Source organism: Austrofundulus limnaeus, unplaced genomic scaffold (assembly GCF_001266775.1).
Source record: "Austrofundulus limnaeus strain Quisiro unplaced genomic scaffold, Austrofundulus_limnaeus-1.0 Scaffold1177, whole genome shotgun sequence".
NCBI lineage: Eukaryota > Metazoa > Chordata > Actinopteri > Cyprinodontiformes > Rivulidae > Austrofundulus > Austrofundulus limnaeus.
Window position 1 is genome coordinate 1 of NW_013953579.1, and position 17,608 is coordinate 17,608.

At 37.0% G+C, this 17,608-nt stretch overlaps 1 protein-coding gene across 1 annotated transcript; it reads right to left on the bottom strand.

Annotated features, from left to right (window-relative positions):
- Window positions 1–209: 209 nt before the first annotated feature.
- Window positions 210–17,413, bottom strand: LOC106534458 (1-phosphatidylinositol 4,5-bisphosphate phosphodiesterase gamma-1; the record flags this gene model as incomplete). The annotated part of the gene is given in 7 exon segments (XM_014031103.1): window positions 210–293; window positions 428–512; window positions 1,332–1,379; window positions 2,427–2,520; window positions 2,682–2,834; window positions 15,769–16,056; window positions 17,108–17,413. Coding segments are annotated over 6 exon segments (681 nt in total), but the record flags the coding sequence as incomplete, so codon positions are not given.
- Window positions 17,414–17,608: the final 195 nt, after the last annotated feature.

Below are 17,608 nucleotides of genomic sequence, written 5' to 3' on the forward strand. Positions count from 1 at the left end.
GTGTGTGTGTGTGTGTGTGTGTGTGTGTATACATGTGGAAGTGTGTCCTAATGGCCTCCACTAGAGAGGGTCGGTGGGTTTTAACTGGTGCATATTGATCCTGCAGCCATTTGAGAACATACAGATGGGGGGTGAAGTGGGACATGGCAGGACATCAGACAGGGTTAGAGCTGAGTTTATCTGTGTGTACATAAAATGACTACACTTACGTTTTTCTGAGCATCAAACATGAGGTTACGGTACAGCTGGGCAAACTGGCTAAAGGACACATCACCGTTCCTCATCTCTGAGTCCTAAAACAAGAGTGGGGGGCGGAAGAGTGGCATTAATGAGAGATTGTAAATCTTTAGCCCCCAACAGCAGAATGGTGAAAAGGAAGCAGGCAGGGAAATGGAGTGGGGCTCTGTGATAAGTGGAAGGAGGTTACCGGAAGTTTCTCTTTGAGGAACCTCATGTTTGGCACCTTGTAGTTGACCTGGCTCAGCATATTCTTCAGATCCTTACAGGATATCCTAAAACCCACACGCACATTTTGTGGAAAGAAAACATTAAACATTAATACGTGCGAAGGCCTGCAAACACAGACACTTTCCTACCAGATGTAAATGACATTTTTACAGGAGAGCTGAAACTTTGGAAACAGACACGAGTCGTTCGGTTAATAATTTTTGCTCATTCGATTTTCATTTTTAAAACATATCGAAAAACGGATGATTATTCTATTTTCATATTATACTAAAAAGGAAAAAAAGAAATAGAAGGGAAAACGGTGGTCTTTTTATTTTTATCAAACCGTAAATTAACACTGTCCATCTCAGACCACTGAGGGTGGAGCTAGCTAGTCTGACAACAAGATAAATAAGCATTTTTTTAAATACAAAATGAAAATAGATTAACTGTCTGTTTTTTGTTTTTCAATATCTGGTTTTAAAACGAACAACAAATGACCAAAAAGTACACAGACCTTTTTAGCTTAAGTTCCACCACACAGTTTGGAATTTTTTGGCATGAAATTACACCGTCCTTCATTTACAAAATAATAATAATAATAATATTTTAAAAACAACAAAGGCAGGGGTGTTACAGTCAAACATCTCTGCACAGCTCCTTGGTTCTCTGCAGTCTGTTTCCTGCTGCAGGAAGCATGACTGGCRTGTGTGGCTCTCAGGTCAGTTCCTTCTCTACACCTCAAATAAGCTYGCTCACAAACACCTACCAGCTGGGTCCAGCAAGCCAAGCTGATGCTAACTGTGTGCTGGGAAGTGAGTTCCCACTAATTATATTAATGCACCTTTATGAAGATGTTAGGATTAGGTCCAAGTGTAATTTACCTGTCCTCTCTGTTGCGGTCAACTGCATAGAACTGCTTGCGTAACCACCTAAAAAAATAAGAAATTTTATGTAAGTTATAAAAAAATAAAAGGAATCAATAGTTAGGAATGAAATAAAAACTAAAGTCTATTAACAGTAGCTTAAGTGTTGTTTGTGATGCATGTTGTTATCATTCTATTAATTTTTTAAATAAAATAAATTAAATATACAATGAAAAAAAAACAAAGAAAATGAATGGCAGCAGAAAGAAGAAAAAAATGTATAATAGCTGCCCCCACCCCTTCTTAACCAAAAAAAAAAACAAAAAAAAAACTATTCAAACAATAACAATCTACAAATAACAAAAACATCATCACCTTCTTCTCAAACAACAATTCATGTAAATATACATTATACTATTTCATACTTCTTCAACAAACCAACTTTTATCATTCTCTTAAACATAAACGTTGTTCTGGCATTTTCAACATCACTCTCCAGATTATTCCACAGTCTTATTCCTTGGATTGAGGTACACTGCTCCTTCAAACTGGTTTGAATTTTTGTTTTCACAAACATCTCTATCCCCTTAAGATTGTAACAACTCTTTGTCTTAAGAAATTTTAATTGGATGTTTAAAAGTAATATGCTTTTGTGAGCCTTATACATAACCTGTAACATATAAATCAACCAAATCACAGAATTTCAATAATTTCAATTGATAAAATAATGTATTTGATGGGTGACTGTAGTGTTTTCTAGTGATAATTCTTACAACTCTTTTCTGGACAACAAAAATAGGATTTGTAATTGTTTTACATGCTTTCCCCCAGACTTCAATACAATAAATTAAGTGTGGAACAATTGTTGCATTATACAACATATACAGAGCTTCATCATTGAATAACTCTCTTACTTTATACAGCAATGCAATACATTTAGCTAGTTTTATTCTTAAATAATTTATGTGAGGTCTCCATGTCAGCTTTTCATCAATGATAACACCCAAAAACTTCACCTCACTGACTCTACAGATCTCAACACCATCATCTCTAAATGAAACATCGACAGTTTTCTTTCCATTATTAAATATCGTTTTGTATTTTTACGATTACCGTTCTATTTGAAGCGGTGTTGGTGACTTCAGAGTGTCGGCCACAAGCCAGCCTAACCCTTTCACCCACATGGTCATTTCTTCATCAGATGTTGCTGAAAATAACAATTTGGCATTTGAGTGAAGGCGGGGAAATGTGATTATATTCTACATTTACGTAAATATAAGTATTGCAAATAGTAAAAACAAAAAAGCACAGAAGCTTACTAATCAAAACAGAAAAGAAAATTTAGAGAAATAGAAATTGACTACTTACCTGCGAGGCTGAGGGATTTAAGGCGAAACTCTGTCCCATACAAAATAACAAAGCAATAAGCTGGTTCGACCCGTATTGACGAGTCATCCCCATGGCGATCAAAATCCCGAGACTTCTGGCCAGGACGGATTTCTTTAATCTCTCGAATGTCGACTGCAGAGTCAAAGACAAAGACAGTAGTGAGTCAAACAAGAGGCATCCACTGCTTTGGAAAAAGTGAGCAGATTGGAAACAAGAAATATGGATATATGTATTTATATATTTAAAAAATCATATTATTCTTTTGATGCTGATACATCCACAATTTGAAACTTTGCACATACAGTGGGTAAAATAAGTATTGAACACGTCACCATTTTTCTCAGTAAATATATTACTAGAGGTGCTAATGACATGAAATTTTCACCAGATGTYRGTAACAACCCAAGTGATCCATACATACAAAGAAATCAAACCATAAATGTCCAGAAATGAAGTTATTTGTAATAATGTGGAATGGCACAGGGAAAAAGTATTGAACACACTTACTGAAATTTATCTAATACTTTGTACAAAAGCCTTTGTTGTCAATGACAGCTTCAAGACGCCTCCTGTATGGAGAAACCAGTCGCATGCATTGCTCAGGTGTGATTTTGGCCCATTCTTCCACAAACAGTCTTCAAATCTTGAAGGTTTCGTGGACCTCTTCTATGAACTCTGATCTTTAGTTCTTTCCATAGATTTTCTGTTGGATTCAGGTCAGGTGATTGGCTGGRCCATTCCAGCAGCTTTAGTTTCTTTCTCTGAAACCAACTGAGAGTTTCCTTGGCTTTGTGTTTGGGCTCATTGTCTTGCTGAAATGTCCAGCCACGTTTCATCTTCATCATCCTGGTAGATGGGAGCAGATTTTTATCAATAATGTCTCTGTACATTTTTCCACTCATCCTTCCTTCAATTATTTGAAGTTTGCCAGTACCATATGCTGAAAAACAGCCCCACACCATGATGTTCCCACCTCCAAACTTCACTGTTGGTATGGTGTTTTTGGGCTGATGTGCAGTACCATTTGACCTCAAAACATGATGTGTATTCTGGCATCCAAACAGTTCAATGTTGGTCTCATCTGACCAGACTATATTCTCCCAGTATTACACAGGCTTGTTTAAATGTTGTGCAGCAAACTTTAAAGGAGCTTCAACATGCTGTTTCTTCAGCAGTGGAGTCTTGCGTGGTGAGCGTGCATACAGGCCATGGTGGTTCAGTGCATTACTTATTGTTTTCTTTGAAACAATCGTACCTGCTAATTCCAGGTCTTTCTGAAGCTCTCCACAAGTGGTCCTTGGCTCTTGGACAACTCTTCTGATAATTCTTTTCACTCCTCTGTCAGAAATCTTGCGAGGAGCACCTGGTCGTGGTCGGTTTATGGTGAAATAATGTTCTTTCCACTTCTGAATTATGGCCCCAACAGTGCTCACTGGAACCTTCAGAAGTTTAGACATTCTTCTGTAACCGATGCCATCATTATGCTTTGCAACAATAAGGTTGTGAAGGTCTTGAGCGAGCTCTTTACTTTTACCCATCATCAGATGGTTCTTGTGTGATACCTGGCCATCATTTGGGACTGAACCAGCTGATATTAACTTGCACTGACAAGGGGCAGGCTTTCTATCTAATTACTGAGAGAGTTCAGCTGGTGTCTTGGCTTTCCATGCCTTTTTACACCTCCCTTTCTTCTGGAAGAATGGGCCAAAATCACACCTGAGCAATGCATGCGACTGGCTTCTCCATACAGGAGGCGTCTTGTAGCTGTCATTGCCAACAAAGGCTTTTGTACAAAATATTGGATAAATTTCAGTAAATGTGTTCAATACTTTTTCCCTGTGCCATTCCACATTATTACAAATAACTTCATTTCTGGACATTTATGGTTTGATTTCTTTGTATGTATGGATCACTTGGGTTGTTACCGATATCTGGTGAACATTTCATGTCATTAGCCCCTCTAGTAACATATTTACTGAGAAAAATGTTGACATGTTCAATACTTATTTTACTTGCTGTATACAACACACTTATTTAATCAAGTTTGTAAATTTAGAGACAGCAAAACAAAGAATTCTGAAAAACTTTGTCAACTTAATGAAAAATAAGTGTTGAATTAACTTCAAATCTCAGGGAAAGTGCGTTGTTTTTTAGTTTTCTCACTTCGCTATTTTCTCACAGATAAACATGTTTGATTTAGCGTACTGAAAATCCTCTGACCACATAAAACAGACAGGATAGGTCTAAGACCCAAACCACAAGAAGGTTTACTTCAAGTGAAGACAGAGCTGAAAATTTGAGTTCAGCAGAAACAAGTCACTGAGCTTAAACTGAGCCCACTTTGCTTCCTGACACCAAAATCGACTAAACTACCAAAAATAAATCTGAACAACCCAAGACTTTGAGACAGCGAAGAGTTCAGGGAGTTCGTAAAATTAGAGCGTTCAATCAAATCGCACACATAACAATTTCAGTGTGTTGGAACATGTTTGGAATGTGTGTAATGGTTTGAAAATAATTTAGAGTGCATAAAACAGGAACTATAACTTCAAATTTTGTTTTTTATAGATGCTACGTGGTTTGTCTCAAGGTAGAAACTCGAGAAACAGAAAACTACAAAAAAAAAGATCCTGAATGTTTTGTTTTAATGCAATAAATTATTAGTCTGAATGTTCTTAAGTGTTGAGGATGTAAAGCAGATCCTACTGGCATTACATTAGCAGCAGGCAGACTTAAAGCAGGGGCTCTCCTGCTGAACACACACACACTTTTTCAGCTCCTTCTCCTCTTCCTGCCCCCGTACCACACATCCTGTGCTTTCACCGCCTACACACCACATTTGTGCTCATGTATAGGTGAGTGTGTGCACGTTATTTTCACATGTATTATATGAAATGAGGTCTTCTCATTGTATGTCGCCAAGATGAGCCTGCCAGTCATACAAAATAGCTCAGTTTACCTCACCCATACAGGCCAACAGACTCCCGATGACTGTCAGCAGCCTCTGACGGGTCGATCTGTTGTTAGGCAGAACCTTTAGTCATTTCAATCAAAATATTTGGAGGCTGTTTCGGGCAGATGCAGGGAATTAAAAACCATAAAAAAATCTAAACACAGAGGTGTGACCTAACCATAAGTGATAAGAGGAAATATTCCTGCCACCAACTCCCCCATTTTCTCCTCATTCCTCCCACAGAACCTTTCTAGAACTCACGGTCAGGAAACCCAACGGCAAAGAAAAACACATCGTTCTGCTTCTGATGCCATTCTTTGAGAGATTTTCTACAAGACTGCATTCCATTACAAGTCAACAAGTGTGCCTTTTGTTTTTAAATCAGATAAAATGTGAACGTTTTGTTTTAGAAAACTGAACAGTTGAAGTGCGTTAATGAGTAATCAGATTTTTTTAATATAGTCCAACATTTTAATGACTGAAGTGTTAAATAGAAATAATGCAAAAATATGGTTAAAATGTTTTGTTTAACTGAGCTATATGTTAAGTGAAAAGTTTAGAAAACTACAAAGGATTTGATGACCACGGTGGGTCTTCTAGAGATTTATTTAATTTCCATCCATTCGTAATGAGTCTTGTTTGATTTACAAATTCGTTTATTTTTTTATTTTACTGTTCATCCTAACATTTGTAGTGTAGGAGAACTGGAACGCAGGTGTTTTCATCAATAACTGCCATTTAAAATATGTAAAAACATGCAGCTTTAAATAAATTTGCCACTTTTGTATTAGATTATCATAGTTTTAACATTTATGACAAAATAAAAGGAAAAGTTGCATGGAGCTGATTTTAAACAATCACAAAACAATAACACTCAAACTTTTTGCTAAATTTGAAAGTTGTTACAAAAGCAGCTCACCTTGCATAAAGCCAAGCTGAAAACTCCCTCCCAACAAACAACTCACTAAATTAATTTTGTTCTCATTTCTATAGCAATAAAATGAAACACGTCAGCTACAGAGTTCTTCGTGTTTTCCAGTGAACGTTTTTGTTGATTCCAATTAAAAGTGGTTTCTGATTGTGTAATCAACCCCTTCAGTCTGCTACTGCTCTAACAGTTGTTGATATATTTCTCAAAACACACTAAATGTCAAAAGAAGTGCTACAAATGACATCAGCGTTCTGAGACGTGAACGCACACGTTCGTCTTTTGCGGGAGGTACGGAAAAAGCAGGTCAGAATGATGAACGGTTTCCACAAAGTTGACAAAAACAACTAAAACACTGAAGCAAAAACTCTGTATTTCATTCGGCTGTAAAGAAGTTGCAAAGAGTAGGTGTGCATGGACTCCGTTTGTTGATTTAGATCACATGCAGGCAAAGAATGTTGTTTGATCTGCTGGTGAAACAGCTAATGTGTGTTTCTAAATATAGCTCTGATTACTGGGATTGGTTTTCTCTTTCAACAAACAAAACAATTCTTCAAAACCAAAATTAATTCATTTGTACTTCTACTTAAGGCATAGCTTAAAATACACCAGTCATTAAACAAGTAGCAACGGTTTAGTGATCAGATTCAATCACCATCCTTCTCACATCTGTCTGATTGAAATGAATTTGTAAAACAGATGTTCAAGTTTGAGCTTATTTGAATCCCCATTTATGAACTTGCCTGTTAGTTTCACTTAAAACCAGTGAGGATCTTGACCATTTTTGTACAATATATCTTCTATATGCCTTTGGAAAAATAAGAATCTATTTTAATTTTTTTAATGATGATATTCTACAAAAGCCTGAGCAGTTTTGTTATTTTTGACTGAACTTACTGTTCAGTTTAAAACAAATACATATTATGATAAATCCAACTTTCTAACTTTCAAAGCAAACCCTGCACTTTATAGAACCTAACTAATAACTGTTTGCAGAARCCCACACATTTTACCGCAAACATCCTCTGGATTTTGTTCAGGTTTTTCTTTTGAGAACAAACCCCTGCAAATTACGAGGGTTTAATGTGTACACAATACTGTTCAAATGTTTTAAATGTAAGTGAAAATGCTGTTGGGCTAGACCAGGGGTGTCCAATCCTAGTCCTTCAGGGCTACAGTCCTGCATGCGTTAGATGTTTTCCTGCTCTTCAGCAGGTCTTAAAAGTTCTGCAGAATCATGTAGATCATTCAAATCAGATGTGTTGGAGCTGAGAAAACATCTAGCATACAGGTAATCGGTCCTCAAGGACCCAGATTTGACATCACCGGGCTATACAAATTTCAAATTTCATTACAGCATCATTTATTCTAGTAACACTTACACATCATCGGGGAGTGTTTAGGTTTACAGTTGGGTTTATGATKAACCTATATTATTAAACTAACGCTAATAATAATCATTTTCATATATAGGGTGAAAGAACCATTAAAGGAAAAAGAACAGCCGAGTAGGTGACACAAAAACTTTGCCATTGAGATGAGGTTGCAGAAGAGTTTCATGTCAGAGGTCAAACACCGTGGGAAACCTTAGACAGGGTCGTTACACTACATAAAGAAGAGGTTCTACCAGGCAAAGACTGTTTCAATTCAAGTTCTTTTGAAGAAGCACAAACAGCCAACATTAAAAATGATTGGTCAAAGCATTTTAGTGAGGCAGATRAAAGACACATCACGTTTATTTTCCCTTTGAAAAAGTAAGATATCTAACTCTGTCTTCAGCTCAAAATTGTCTGAAACCTGAGAGGTCCAGAGACATGGGTCAAAAGAACTCCAAAAATTCCTAGCTTCAGCTAAAATAAGGGCCAAGCAAGTAAACTATACAAAAAAAAAACCGGGTACAGAAAAATAACTGCAAGTATTCTGGACCGATGAATCAAAAATTAAAATGTTTATCTGCAGGAGAAGTCTGTGTTTCTTTCTTGTTCTCTGAAACCTCCACCCAACCAAGGCAGATGGATGGCCATCCTAAACCCGGTTCTGCTGGGGGGTTTCTTCCTCTTAAGAGGGAGATGTTCCTGATTAGAATGGGAGATTGCAATGAAGTGAAAGGTCGATGCAAACTACTGGATCCTGAATATAACATTTTATAATTGGCATTTTTTTAATGTATGTGAATGTTTCTGTACGGTGCTCTGAGATGACTTCTATTGTGAACTAGAACCAGATAAATGAACTCAATATTTTTGAAAAGAAAAGTTTGTTTGCCAAAGAACTGAATTGAGGTATAACAGTCCGCAAGCAACAGTAGACGCTTGTTACACATTTGGGGCTACATTTTTGCAAAGTGAACTGGGGATTTGGTCAGCAATAATGCTGTTCCTTTTGCTGAGAAATACAAACAGATGTTTATCCATCACTGAACACAATCAGGTAGGCGTCTGATTGGCCCCAAATTTATTCCCCTGCAGGCTGAAACATACAGCCAATGTCGATAAGAACTGTTTTGTAAAAAGAAAAATGAGTCCTGGAAGCAACAGTTTWAGGACTCCCAGAATTTTATGGAAACAACATTCCCTGCATTATCCCTGAGTAAATCTTGAAAATCCTGGAAATATTATAGTCCTATAAAAAACTCAGAATTTAATGTCTTGTTTGTAAAAGCCTTTTTTAAGTACACATCATTTTCTCGCATCTGCCTTGATTAAACACAGACAACAGCATGAGCATGTCTTTCAAACAAAACTTTCTAATGCCAGATTTATGATGCCAAAAAGCAGAAGACAGGATGTTTTAAAAAACAATTAGTTTGGTCACCTTTATTAAAACCTGCAAAACAATGTGGAAGTGCAACATTTCTGTTGGTCTGGTCAGCTGTTTTCATACAGGTGACTGAAGACATGATCACGGCTGTCTCAAAAAAATTCGATCACATTTTTCTTGTTGCAGTATGCCTGAAGTGCATGTCATATTCTGTTGTCTTTCTTAAAACAAAGCTCTATTTGGGTGACTTAAACGTTACAGGATAAAAATAGGCGCACCACAGACTTGTGAGTTTCACTTGAATGTCGTGAATTTGGATATTAATAAACTTTGACAGTAAGTAATATCCTATCAGTAAACAAATTTTACCACAAGTTCTACAGACAATGTTTAAAGATATCCTGCAGCTTCACTGAGCATTAAAATCATGATGTTCTGCGCACAATGTASAGTACAGTCAAAAACAGATTCTGAATTGAAGTATAATGGCTTAAAAAATTCATGAATTTGTACAAGTTGAAATTATTAATGACAGCAGATGCATATGCATCTAACCAGTTGTGGTTAATTAATCTTAATTATCACATCCTGCTTTGTCAACCTACACATGCATCTTCACTCTATAATGTGTGTGTAACTAAGCCACATGCTTACAGGTATTGGGTAAGGCCCTGCCGCACTATAATGTGTTTGACAAGTTTATAGCAACTTATAAGAACTTTGTCCAGCATTGAAGATGTCTAAATCAAAGAATTTATTGGAAACCTCCTTTGGGTCTATACATAATGTAATGCTAAAGGTGACAAGRCCTGTAAACAAAATTTGAAAAGTCAATTCACACAAAAAATGTGCAAATASAGTAATAAATGCACAACTGTAAAGAAAGCTGCATTATATATTGTTTGATCATCATCATCATCATCATCGCACAATGCATGTGTGCGCAATGGTCACATTGCTGTTCCTGCAATGTAAGATGCTAATTAAATCAACCTGTTATCTGGACACTTAACCACTAAATCATAAGTCATTGCACTAAACAGTCGYWTGTTACGTCTTTTATTTTGGACAGGTTGCATTAGCCGGTGGAAGAGGGCAGCTTGTAATTTCTTTGTGAAACTTATGGAACAATAATGGCAATATGTTTTGGAGAAGTGTTGCTGGTCAATTCTTAAGCTGAGGAGAAAGAGGATGAGAATCTTGACGAAAACAAGGAAGATGAGCAAATTTACAAAGAACTGGAAGAAAATAGAGTAAAATACAGTAAGCACGAAAGCTAATATTAAAGCGCGACAGAAACAGAAACTAAGGAAGACACAGAAACTAAGATAGACACAGAAACGACACATTAGGTGGTGAAACACAATTCACATTTGCACATGATAGAACACAGAAGGAAACGTACTCAGGTCCCATCATAATAAAAGCAAGTAATAAAGGATAAGAATAACTCAAATTCTGACAAAAATTTACTTGTAAAATGTACAAAAAAAGATGAGATCTGTGCAGGTTCATCATCARCAAGATGGCAGCATAACATAAARTGTTATTTAAGTCATATTGCAATATTAATCGCAGGGTTAGAACATAMTTGCAWTTTTTTTCCAATATTGTGCAGCCCTAATGTAAATTCACACAAAAAAATGTGGAAATAGTGATAAATGGACAACTATTCTCCCTCTGTTAAAAAASGGGGTGAACCAACAAATGTAAACAACTACAGACCAATTTTCATAAATTGTATTTTGACAAATTACCTGAATTTTTAGAGTCAAATAACATTTTATCACCATTTCAGTCGRGCTTTAGAAAACAGCACAGTACCGTTACAATAGTTCTCAAAGTCTTAAATGATTTTACATATGCTCTGGACAGCAAAAAACATTGTGTTGTAGTTTTTATTGATCTGTCCAAAGCATTTGAAATGGTTGATCACAGACTACTGATAAACATCCTGGAACATTCTAGTCTATCAAAACACACAGTTTCCTGGTTCGCACACTATCTGACTAACAGAACACAATCTGTTYGTGTGGCTGGATCCACCTCATTCTTTTTAGATGTCAAAGGGGTGCCACAAGGTTCTGTTTTGGGTCCAATTTTATCTCAATCTGATTTATGTAGCTATCTGTCAAATGATTCCTACCATTTTTACACAGACGACATCGTTACTTGTTGCTGCTCATCCTCCCTTACTCATTCTTTTACATTTCTGCAGGACTCTTTCATTCAGTATTGTCTCCAAAAACTTAAGTTAGTTTAAATGCTGACAAAACCAAGCTCATGGTTCTAGTTAACAGAAACAACAACGAGAGAGTCTCCCACAAATTGTAACCACACAAGGAAACAAATAGAACTGGTCCAAACTTAAATACCTGTTTTGTTTTTTTCATTTATAGTGACTTATTATTTAAAGCTTACTGTGCTAAAAAAAAAAAAAAAAAAGGCTACTAAATTCAAATTGAAGTTGGGTTTTATTTTAGAAACAATGCCTGTTTTTCAGCTAAAGTAAGGAACACCATAATAACTGCCCTTACTGGATTAATGGACTATGGCGACGTGCTGTATAYGAGTGCTCCATCAAAATATCTGCAGTTTTTAGACATCATTCACCACAATGCTCCGAGGTTCATCACTGTTTTCAGTTACTGCACTCATCACTGTGAGCTGTATGTTAAATCTGGATACATACACTGGATACCTCTAATCTACAAGGCCATCCTTCATGCACCTTACTACAAAGAATTAACAGCCTCTATTCCCGGCGCTCCAGCAATGTTGTCCTCCTAACAGTTCCATGTGTCAGAACTGAACTGGGGGAGCATTCATCTTTTCCACCCCTTAGGCTTAGAACACCTTACAGACATTTCYGAAACCGCAAGGACTCATTTATTTAAGAAACTTCATCTCAACCCTAACAGTATTACCAAGACCTTTGATTGAAACATTACCCAGGGATAGACATAAACATTGTTTAGGTTGTCCGAGACAACCTATTTTYGTTTCGGACAACCAGATCCTGTCTCCTGGTTGTCCGKTGGACAACCAAGCAAAAAAGACCTCGATTAAAGTTCTCTGCYGCGGGTGTTCATCATTTGTAAAAAATGAAAGGGAGAAAAAACTTGGTAAAACCAAACAGAACACTAAACTGTAACTTTTAATAAGGTCATGTACACAGGATACTCCTATTTAAGTCAAAATGTTTGACCTAYGAGCAGAAAGAAGCTTATGAATGTTGAACTCTATTTGAATGAAGAGAATGAGGAAATTTTATTCATGCAGATCCTGTCAACCTGGCTGACTGAGAACAATTATATATAATAAACTTCGTCTACAGAACAATATGCTTGTTAAATTACATTTCTCTTGAGATTCTTTTGAACAACCAAAATGTTTTGCAGACAACCAGCTTTTGTCAACAGGTTGTCCGATGGATAACCTGAAAAATTTCCTTATGTCTACCCCYGATTACCTATTCAGTCACTTAGCTGTATTTTGTCTGTCTGTACTTCAAACATCATATATTCTTTCATTTTATCACTTGTACTTTCACTAAATCATTTAGTTAAAGTCAATGTCAAGATTATTACTATGCTTTGCCTGAAAGCTTAAAATTATTCACTGTTTAAATCCGGTTAAACCTGTGTAACACTATTTTGTTCTTAATTGTGAACTGTTTTTTAATTATTATTTTATGACTTGTGCTGCTGACCTCTTGGTCAGATCACACTTGGAAAAGAGATCTTGATCTCAATGGATTTTATCTGGTTAAAGAAGGTGATCGATTGACTTTAATGAACTAGCCATGTGGTGTTTTCATGATCACTGGACATTGTTCTCAAACTAAGCTGATCCTAAATTATGACATTTCCAGCAAACCCCCCCAGCCTCTATTTCTGTTTATTAAYGAACAACCTCGGCCACTTTTGCCTCTCGGTGAGTATCAAGTGGCAGCTATAAGCTCACAGCTCTTTGGTGTATGAAACCCTTCCCCACTGAGAAGATGATACGCTCAAAAAAATGCAACTGAGCTCACTGTCATTTTTCTCTCTCGCTTTCTTTCTTTTTCTTTTTCTTTTTTTGTGTGTGTGCACTTTTTGTTGCATCCGGAGCAGCATGCAGCTGTGCACAAAGCATCCTGCTACCCGAGACACAGAAAACTTAACGACACACTTAATGCCTGCATGGCCTCAGCTACATGTTACAATAAATGCCTTTTAAAAGGAGCAGACATGGGTAACAAAATGGTCTTTCTTGCTGTTTGGTGACCTTAATCTGAATACAACATGTACTTGTTGTTCTTTAAGGCTTTATCTTAAAAAAACAACAAAGTTGGTTATATCTGAAAGTTTAAAACCATTTTAGACACTATTAGAAAAGCGCACAAAACTACACTTTAAATGCTAATTCTGTGCAAAATGTCAAGACTACAAAACACACTTCAGAGGTTGTGTCACACTGAAAACAAAACACACAAAAACAAATCTTTTCAGAAATATAAAATGAGGATGCTTCACTCTATTCTATAACGTTGGAACAATGTTACTTAATGGAAAATTGCAAAGAATATTTGCATTCTGTAGTCTCTAGTACATGAAACTATTACTAGCTTTATTCCCCCAAAATATCTGTAAGCAAGGAGAACGATGGAAAAATGATCTAGGCTGTGATCTTCGGGCCACTGGGTGCATTAAATGCATAAAATTCTGTGGTGAAAAAAAAAATCACCTCATGGACTTCGGAAAGTTYCCTAAAACCTCTTTCCATGAACAAACTTCCACATCAACAAATGCAACCTAAAAATTGTACAAAATACACATTTAAAAAGATCCAAATAGCACTGCCCCACTTGAAGCGCTCAAATGGAAAAACCCCTGACAAATCACTTTTCAAAATTCTGTCTGTAAATCATAAACACTGCTTCTTTTGAGTGACTCCCCAGAGATCACACGATGGAAGGAGCATGTTCTGGTGCATAGAAATGTTTTAAAAAAAAAAGAAAAGAAAAAGAAACACGGAGAACAGGGTGACTGACGGAAATGGGCTAAAAAGAAAATCCAGGGGCACAATAATGTACAGCAACTGCCATAAATTTCCATTTCAAACTAAACATTTCTGATCAAAAGTCTCCTGGAGCGGACTTTAGTCTGGTGGAGGAGTGCAGAATCCTGAATTTCATCGATTTGAGCTCTGATGATCCCAAAATCCATAGATCCAAGACTTGAGACATCCCTTAAAGTTAAAGGGAAATAATGGTGTCCAGGAGGGGTGAGGGTTAGAATTAAATTTTAGATTTATCGTATCAGCTGACATAGAAAATTCTGAATCCCTTTTCATACGTCAAACATGTATTTTGTTAATCTGTCCTGATATCTTTAAACTACARTTCATACTGCAGGTCTTAATGCTCAGTTCCATTTGTTTTTTGTCTCAAATCCATTTTTTTTTTTTTTTGCGTGAACGTTTACATTCAAATTTAAATGTGACCCCCATCAGACTCCAGCGTGAGCGGTCTATGGCCCTGAAAGCAAAGCTGTGTTTCCAGAAATAAACATGGATGCTACACGTTAGCATRTGTGGATCGACTCGAAAGTTATTGTGCAATCAGAGTCAAATTAATTATTATCTCCTACGCTTGTTTCATCCAATGTTTACATTTAATCTTGCTGCTTCCCGCCTACTCAGGTGCAGCAATGGTCGCTTTGAAAAACATCTGATGTGTGTCAAGTTTGATACCACATATGCAAAAGACATGGATCGAATTTGAAAGTAGCTAAATAAATAAAAGAAAAAAATCAGATTTGTTATGTTCAGACCTTGATGAAATGCATAAAAATCAGAGGGTCTCTTCTGCTTGCAGTTCGAACATATAAGAGATTCACAATAATAAAAGTAATAATAATAATAATAAATGTTTGCAATTATTGTCATCATTTTTTCTTTCTTGAAGGATTTCTGTCTATAAAAAGTAGCTAAAGTTACCATTACATGACTGTTTTGCAATGACTTTGAAACACTTGTGTGCAGATTGTCAATAGTAAACACAGTTRCTAATCGCATTTCTGAAGGTGTTCATCAAGTAAAGTTAGCACCTATGCTAACTGTTGGTCAGCAGCCTGTAATAAATGTTTTTTAGGCAAATGTTATTGTACATTCCTTATTAGGTATGAAATATATAAATTAGTATTTATGTAAAATTATTCAGTCATTTCAGTTTATAAGTTTTGAACTTCAGTCACAGTTTTTTAGATTCAACCTGTCTAGATTAAATTGAGCTCATCAGCTCCTTCAGTTTCTGGATTTAGAACTTCTAATTAATTCGTTGGATATTCTGTGAGACATTCTAGTAACTTGGCAATTGTAACTACTTTCTTCAGTTTACAAAAAGATCACTAGCCCTGTAAGCGTGTGTGTAAACTACTCACTCTCTCCATCTATTTTCTCTGTGCTGCGGGTCCAGACAATAGTCCTGGTCTCCAGTTTTACTTGAAAAGTCCTTCTCTCAGGCCGCTGGGATTTCTTAGAGTAAAACATAGTCAGCACAGTACCCAGCTCCAGGTCTCGGTACAGGTTGTTCATCTCTGCGTCGTTGTCCATCCACGAAATAGGGCCGTTGGAAAAGAAGGCAGAGGTCCCGGCCATGTTCACTTCCCCTGTTTGTTATCGGTTTCCTCTCAGAACAATCTGCACAGTCCAGGCCTAGACAGGGTTACCTAGAGCAGGAGGAGGAGGAGGAGGAAGAGGAGGAGGGAATCCATGAAACAACAATTCTTTTAAGTGCCTATGCTGCCAGCACACTGATTTTTTTTTATTCTACCACTAAGAGAATGACGTGTGCTTGAAATCACAGCAGAAACTGTGACGTGAACACACAGTGCGTCTTTACACTAGCAGAAATTATTTGAAAATTGAAGTTTTCAGCACCCATAACTATTCCCATCTTCATATCTTCCAATCTTAAGATATTCCTTCACCTTGATGCTACATACTAACACTTGATGTTTAAATAAAAAAGCTTAAGGAGCAATCCTGATAAACATACCCTAGAGTGCTTAAATTTGTATATATGCAAGGTTTGTTTTTAAACATGCCTCTTTGAACGTGATGACACAATATAATGGATGTTTCAATGTATGTTAAGTTGTGCAACTAAAAGCTATTAAAATACATTTATTTAAATACAGTATGTTAAAAACTTTAAACTCAGTATTTAATTCATGTAAGATTATGTCATAGTAAACCTGTAACAAATTAAGTAAACTGAGTTTTAAGTACAGTTAGTAAATGACAGTTGTCATCTGAGCCATCTTGAGTAAAATGGTTTAAATGACTAAATGTATTTGAGCATATTTACATTTAGGGAGGTATTTAGTAGTAGGTATGTTTATTCTGGTCTCACAGAAAAGCAAAAACACCAGACTAGTTATCTGCTGCAAGAAATAAAAGCAGGTTTGTTTGCTTTTTTTAATTATTGCTATTATTTTTACACGACATTTTTAGGAAAACGTCCGTGGCGAATAGCAGGAAAGTGGAAGTAAATGTCTGTTTTCACAGCGTGGAAACGGGGCCGGTGTGTGCTACCATTTGGCTGGGCCGAAGAAAGAATATGGCTGGCTTCTCCCAAGGAAAAGAGCAGGTAACAGGAGCTCTTCTAACCGTTTCTCCCCCTCCTTTGTCCTCCCGAACATGCGGAGGATTTTTTTTTTTTCTTTACCAGGAAAACAAGACGTAGAAGAAGGAGCAGCTGTGCTGGTAAGTACCTACCGCAGCAATCTCTGCCCGACCGCACATCTCCGACGGCCGCTCTCCTCCTCTCTCCTCTCCGCCGTCGTCTCTTTTTCTTCCCCTGCCCCTATTTCGGTCCCGGTTTTTCCGTGGTTAAATCATCGCCGGGCCCTCGAAAGGCGCTGCGCTCCCGACGACAACAACCTGAGCGGTTTCTTTTACTCCCTTCAAGCTGTCCATAGAAAGAAGGAGGCAGGCAGATGACGAGAACCGTGGCAAGACTACGCAAGTTTGCTCTCAACCCGAGCAGCGCAGGCCCCTCCCCCCTCCTCCTCCAGCCTACTACCAGCCGGTGATAACACTTCCTCTGAGGATTTTCACAATAAAACATGTCACTTCTTTCAGAGCCCAGACCTTTTCTTTTAATCTTTTTAGATCTACAATACACAACTGCAATGTTTAACTCTTACTCCTGAATACAAGCTATCTTTAAAAAATCCCATCAACTTTTGACTAATAAAGGCTGAATCTTTTTATAAT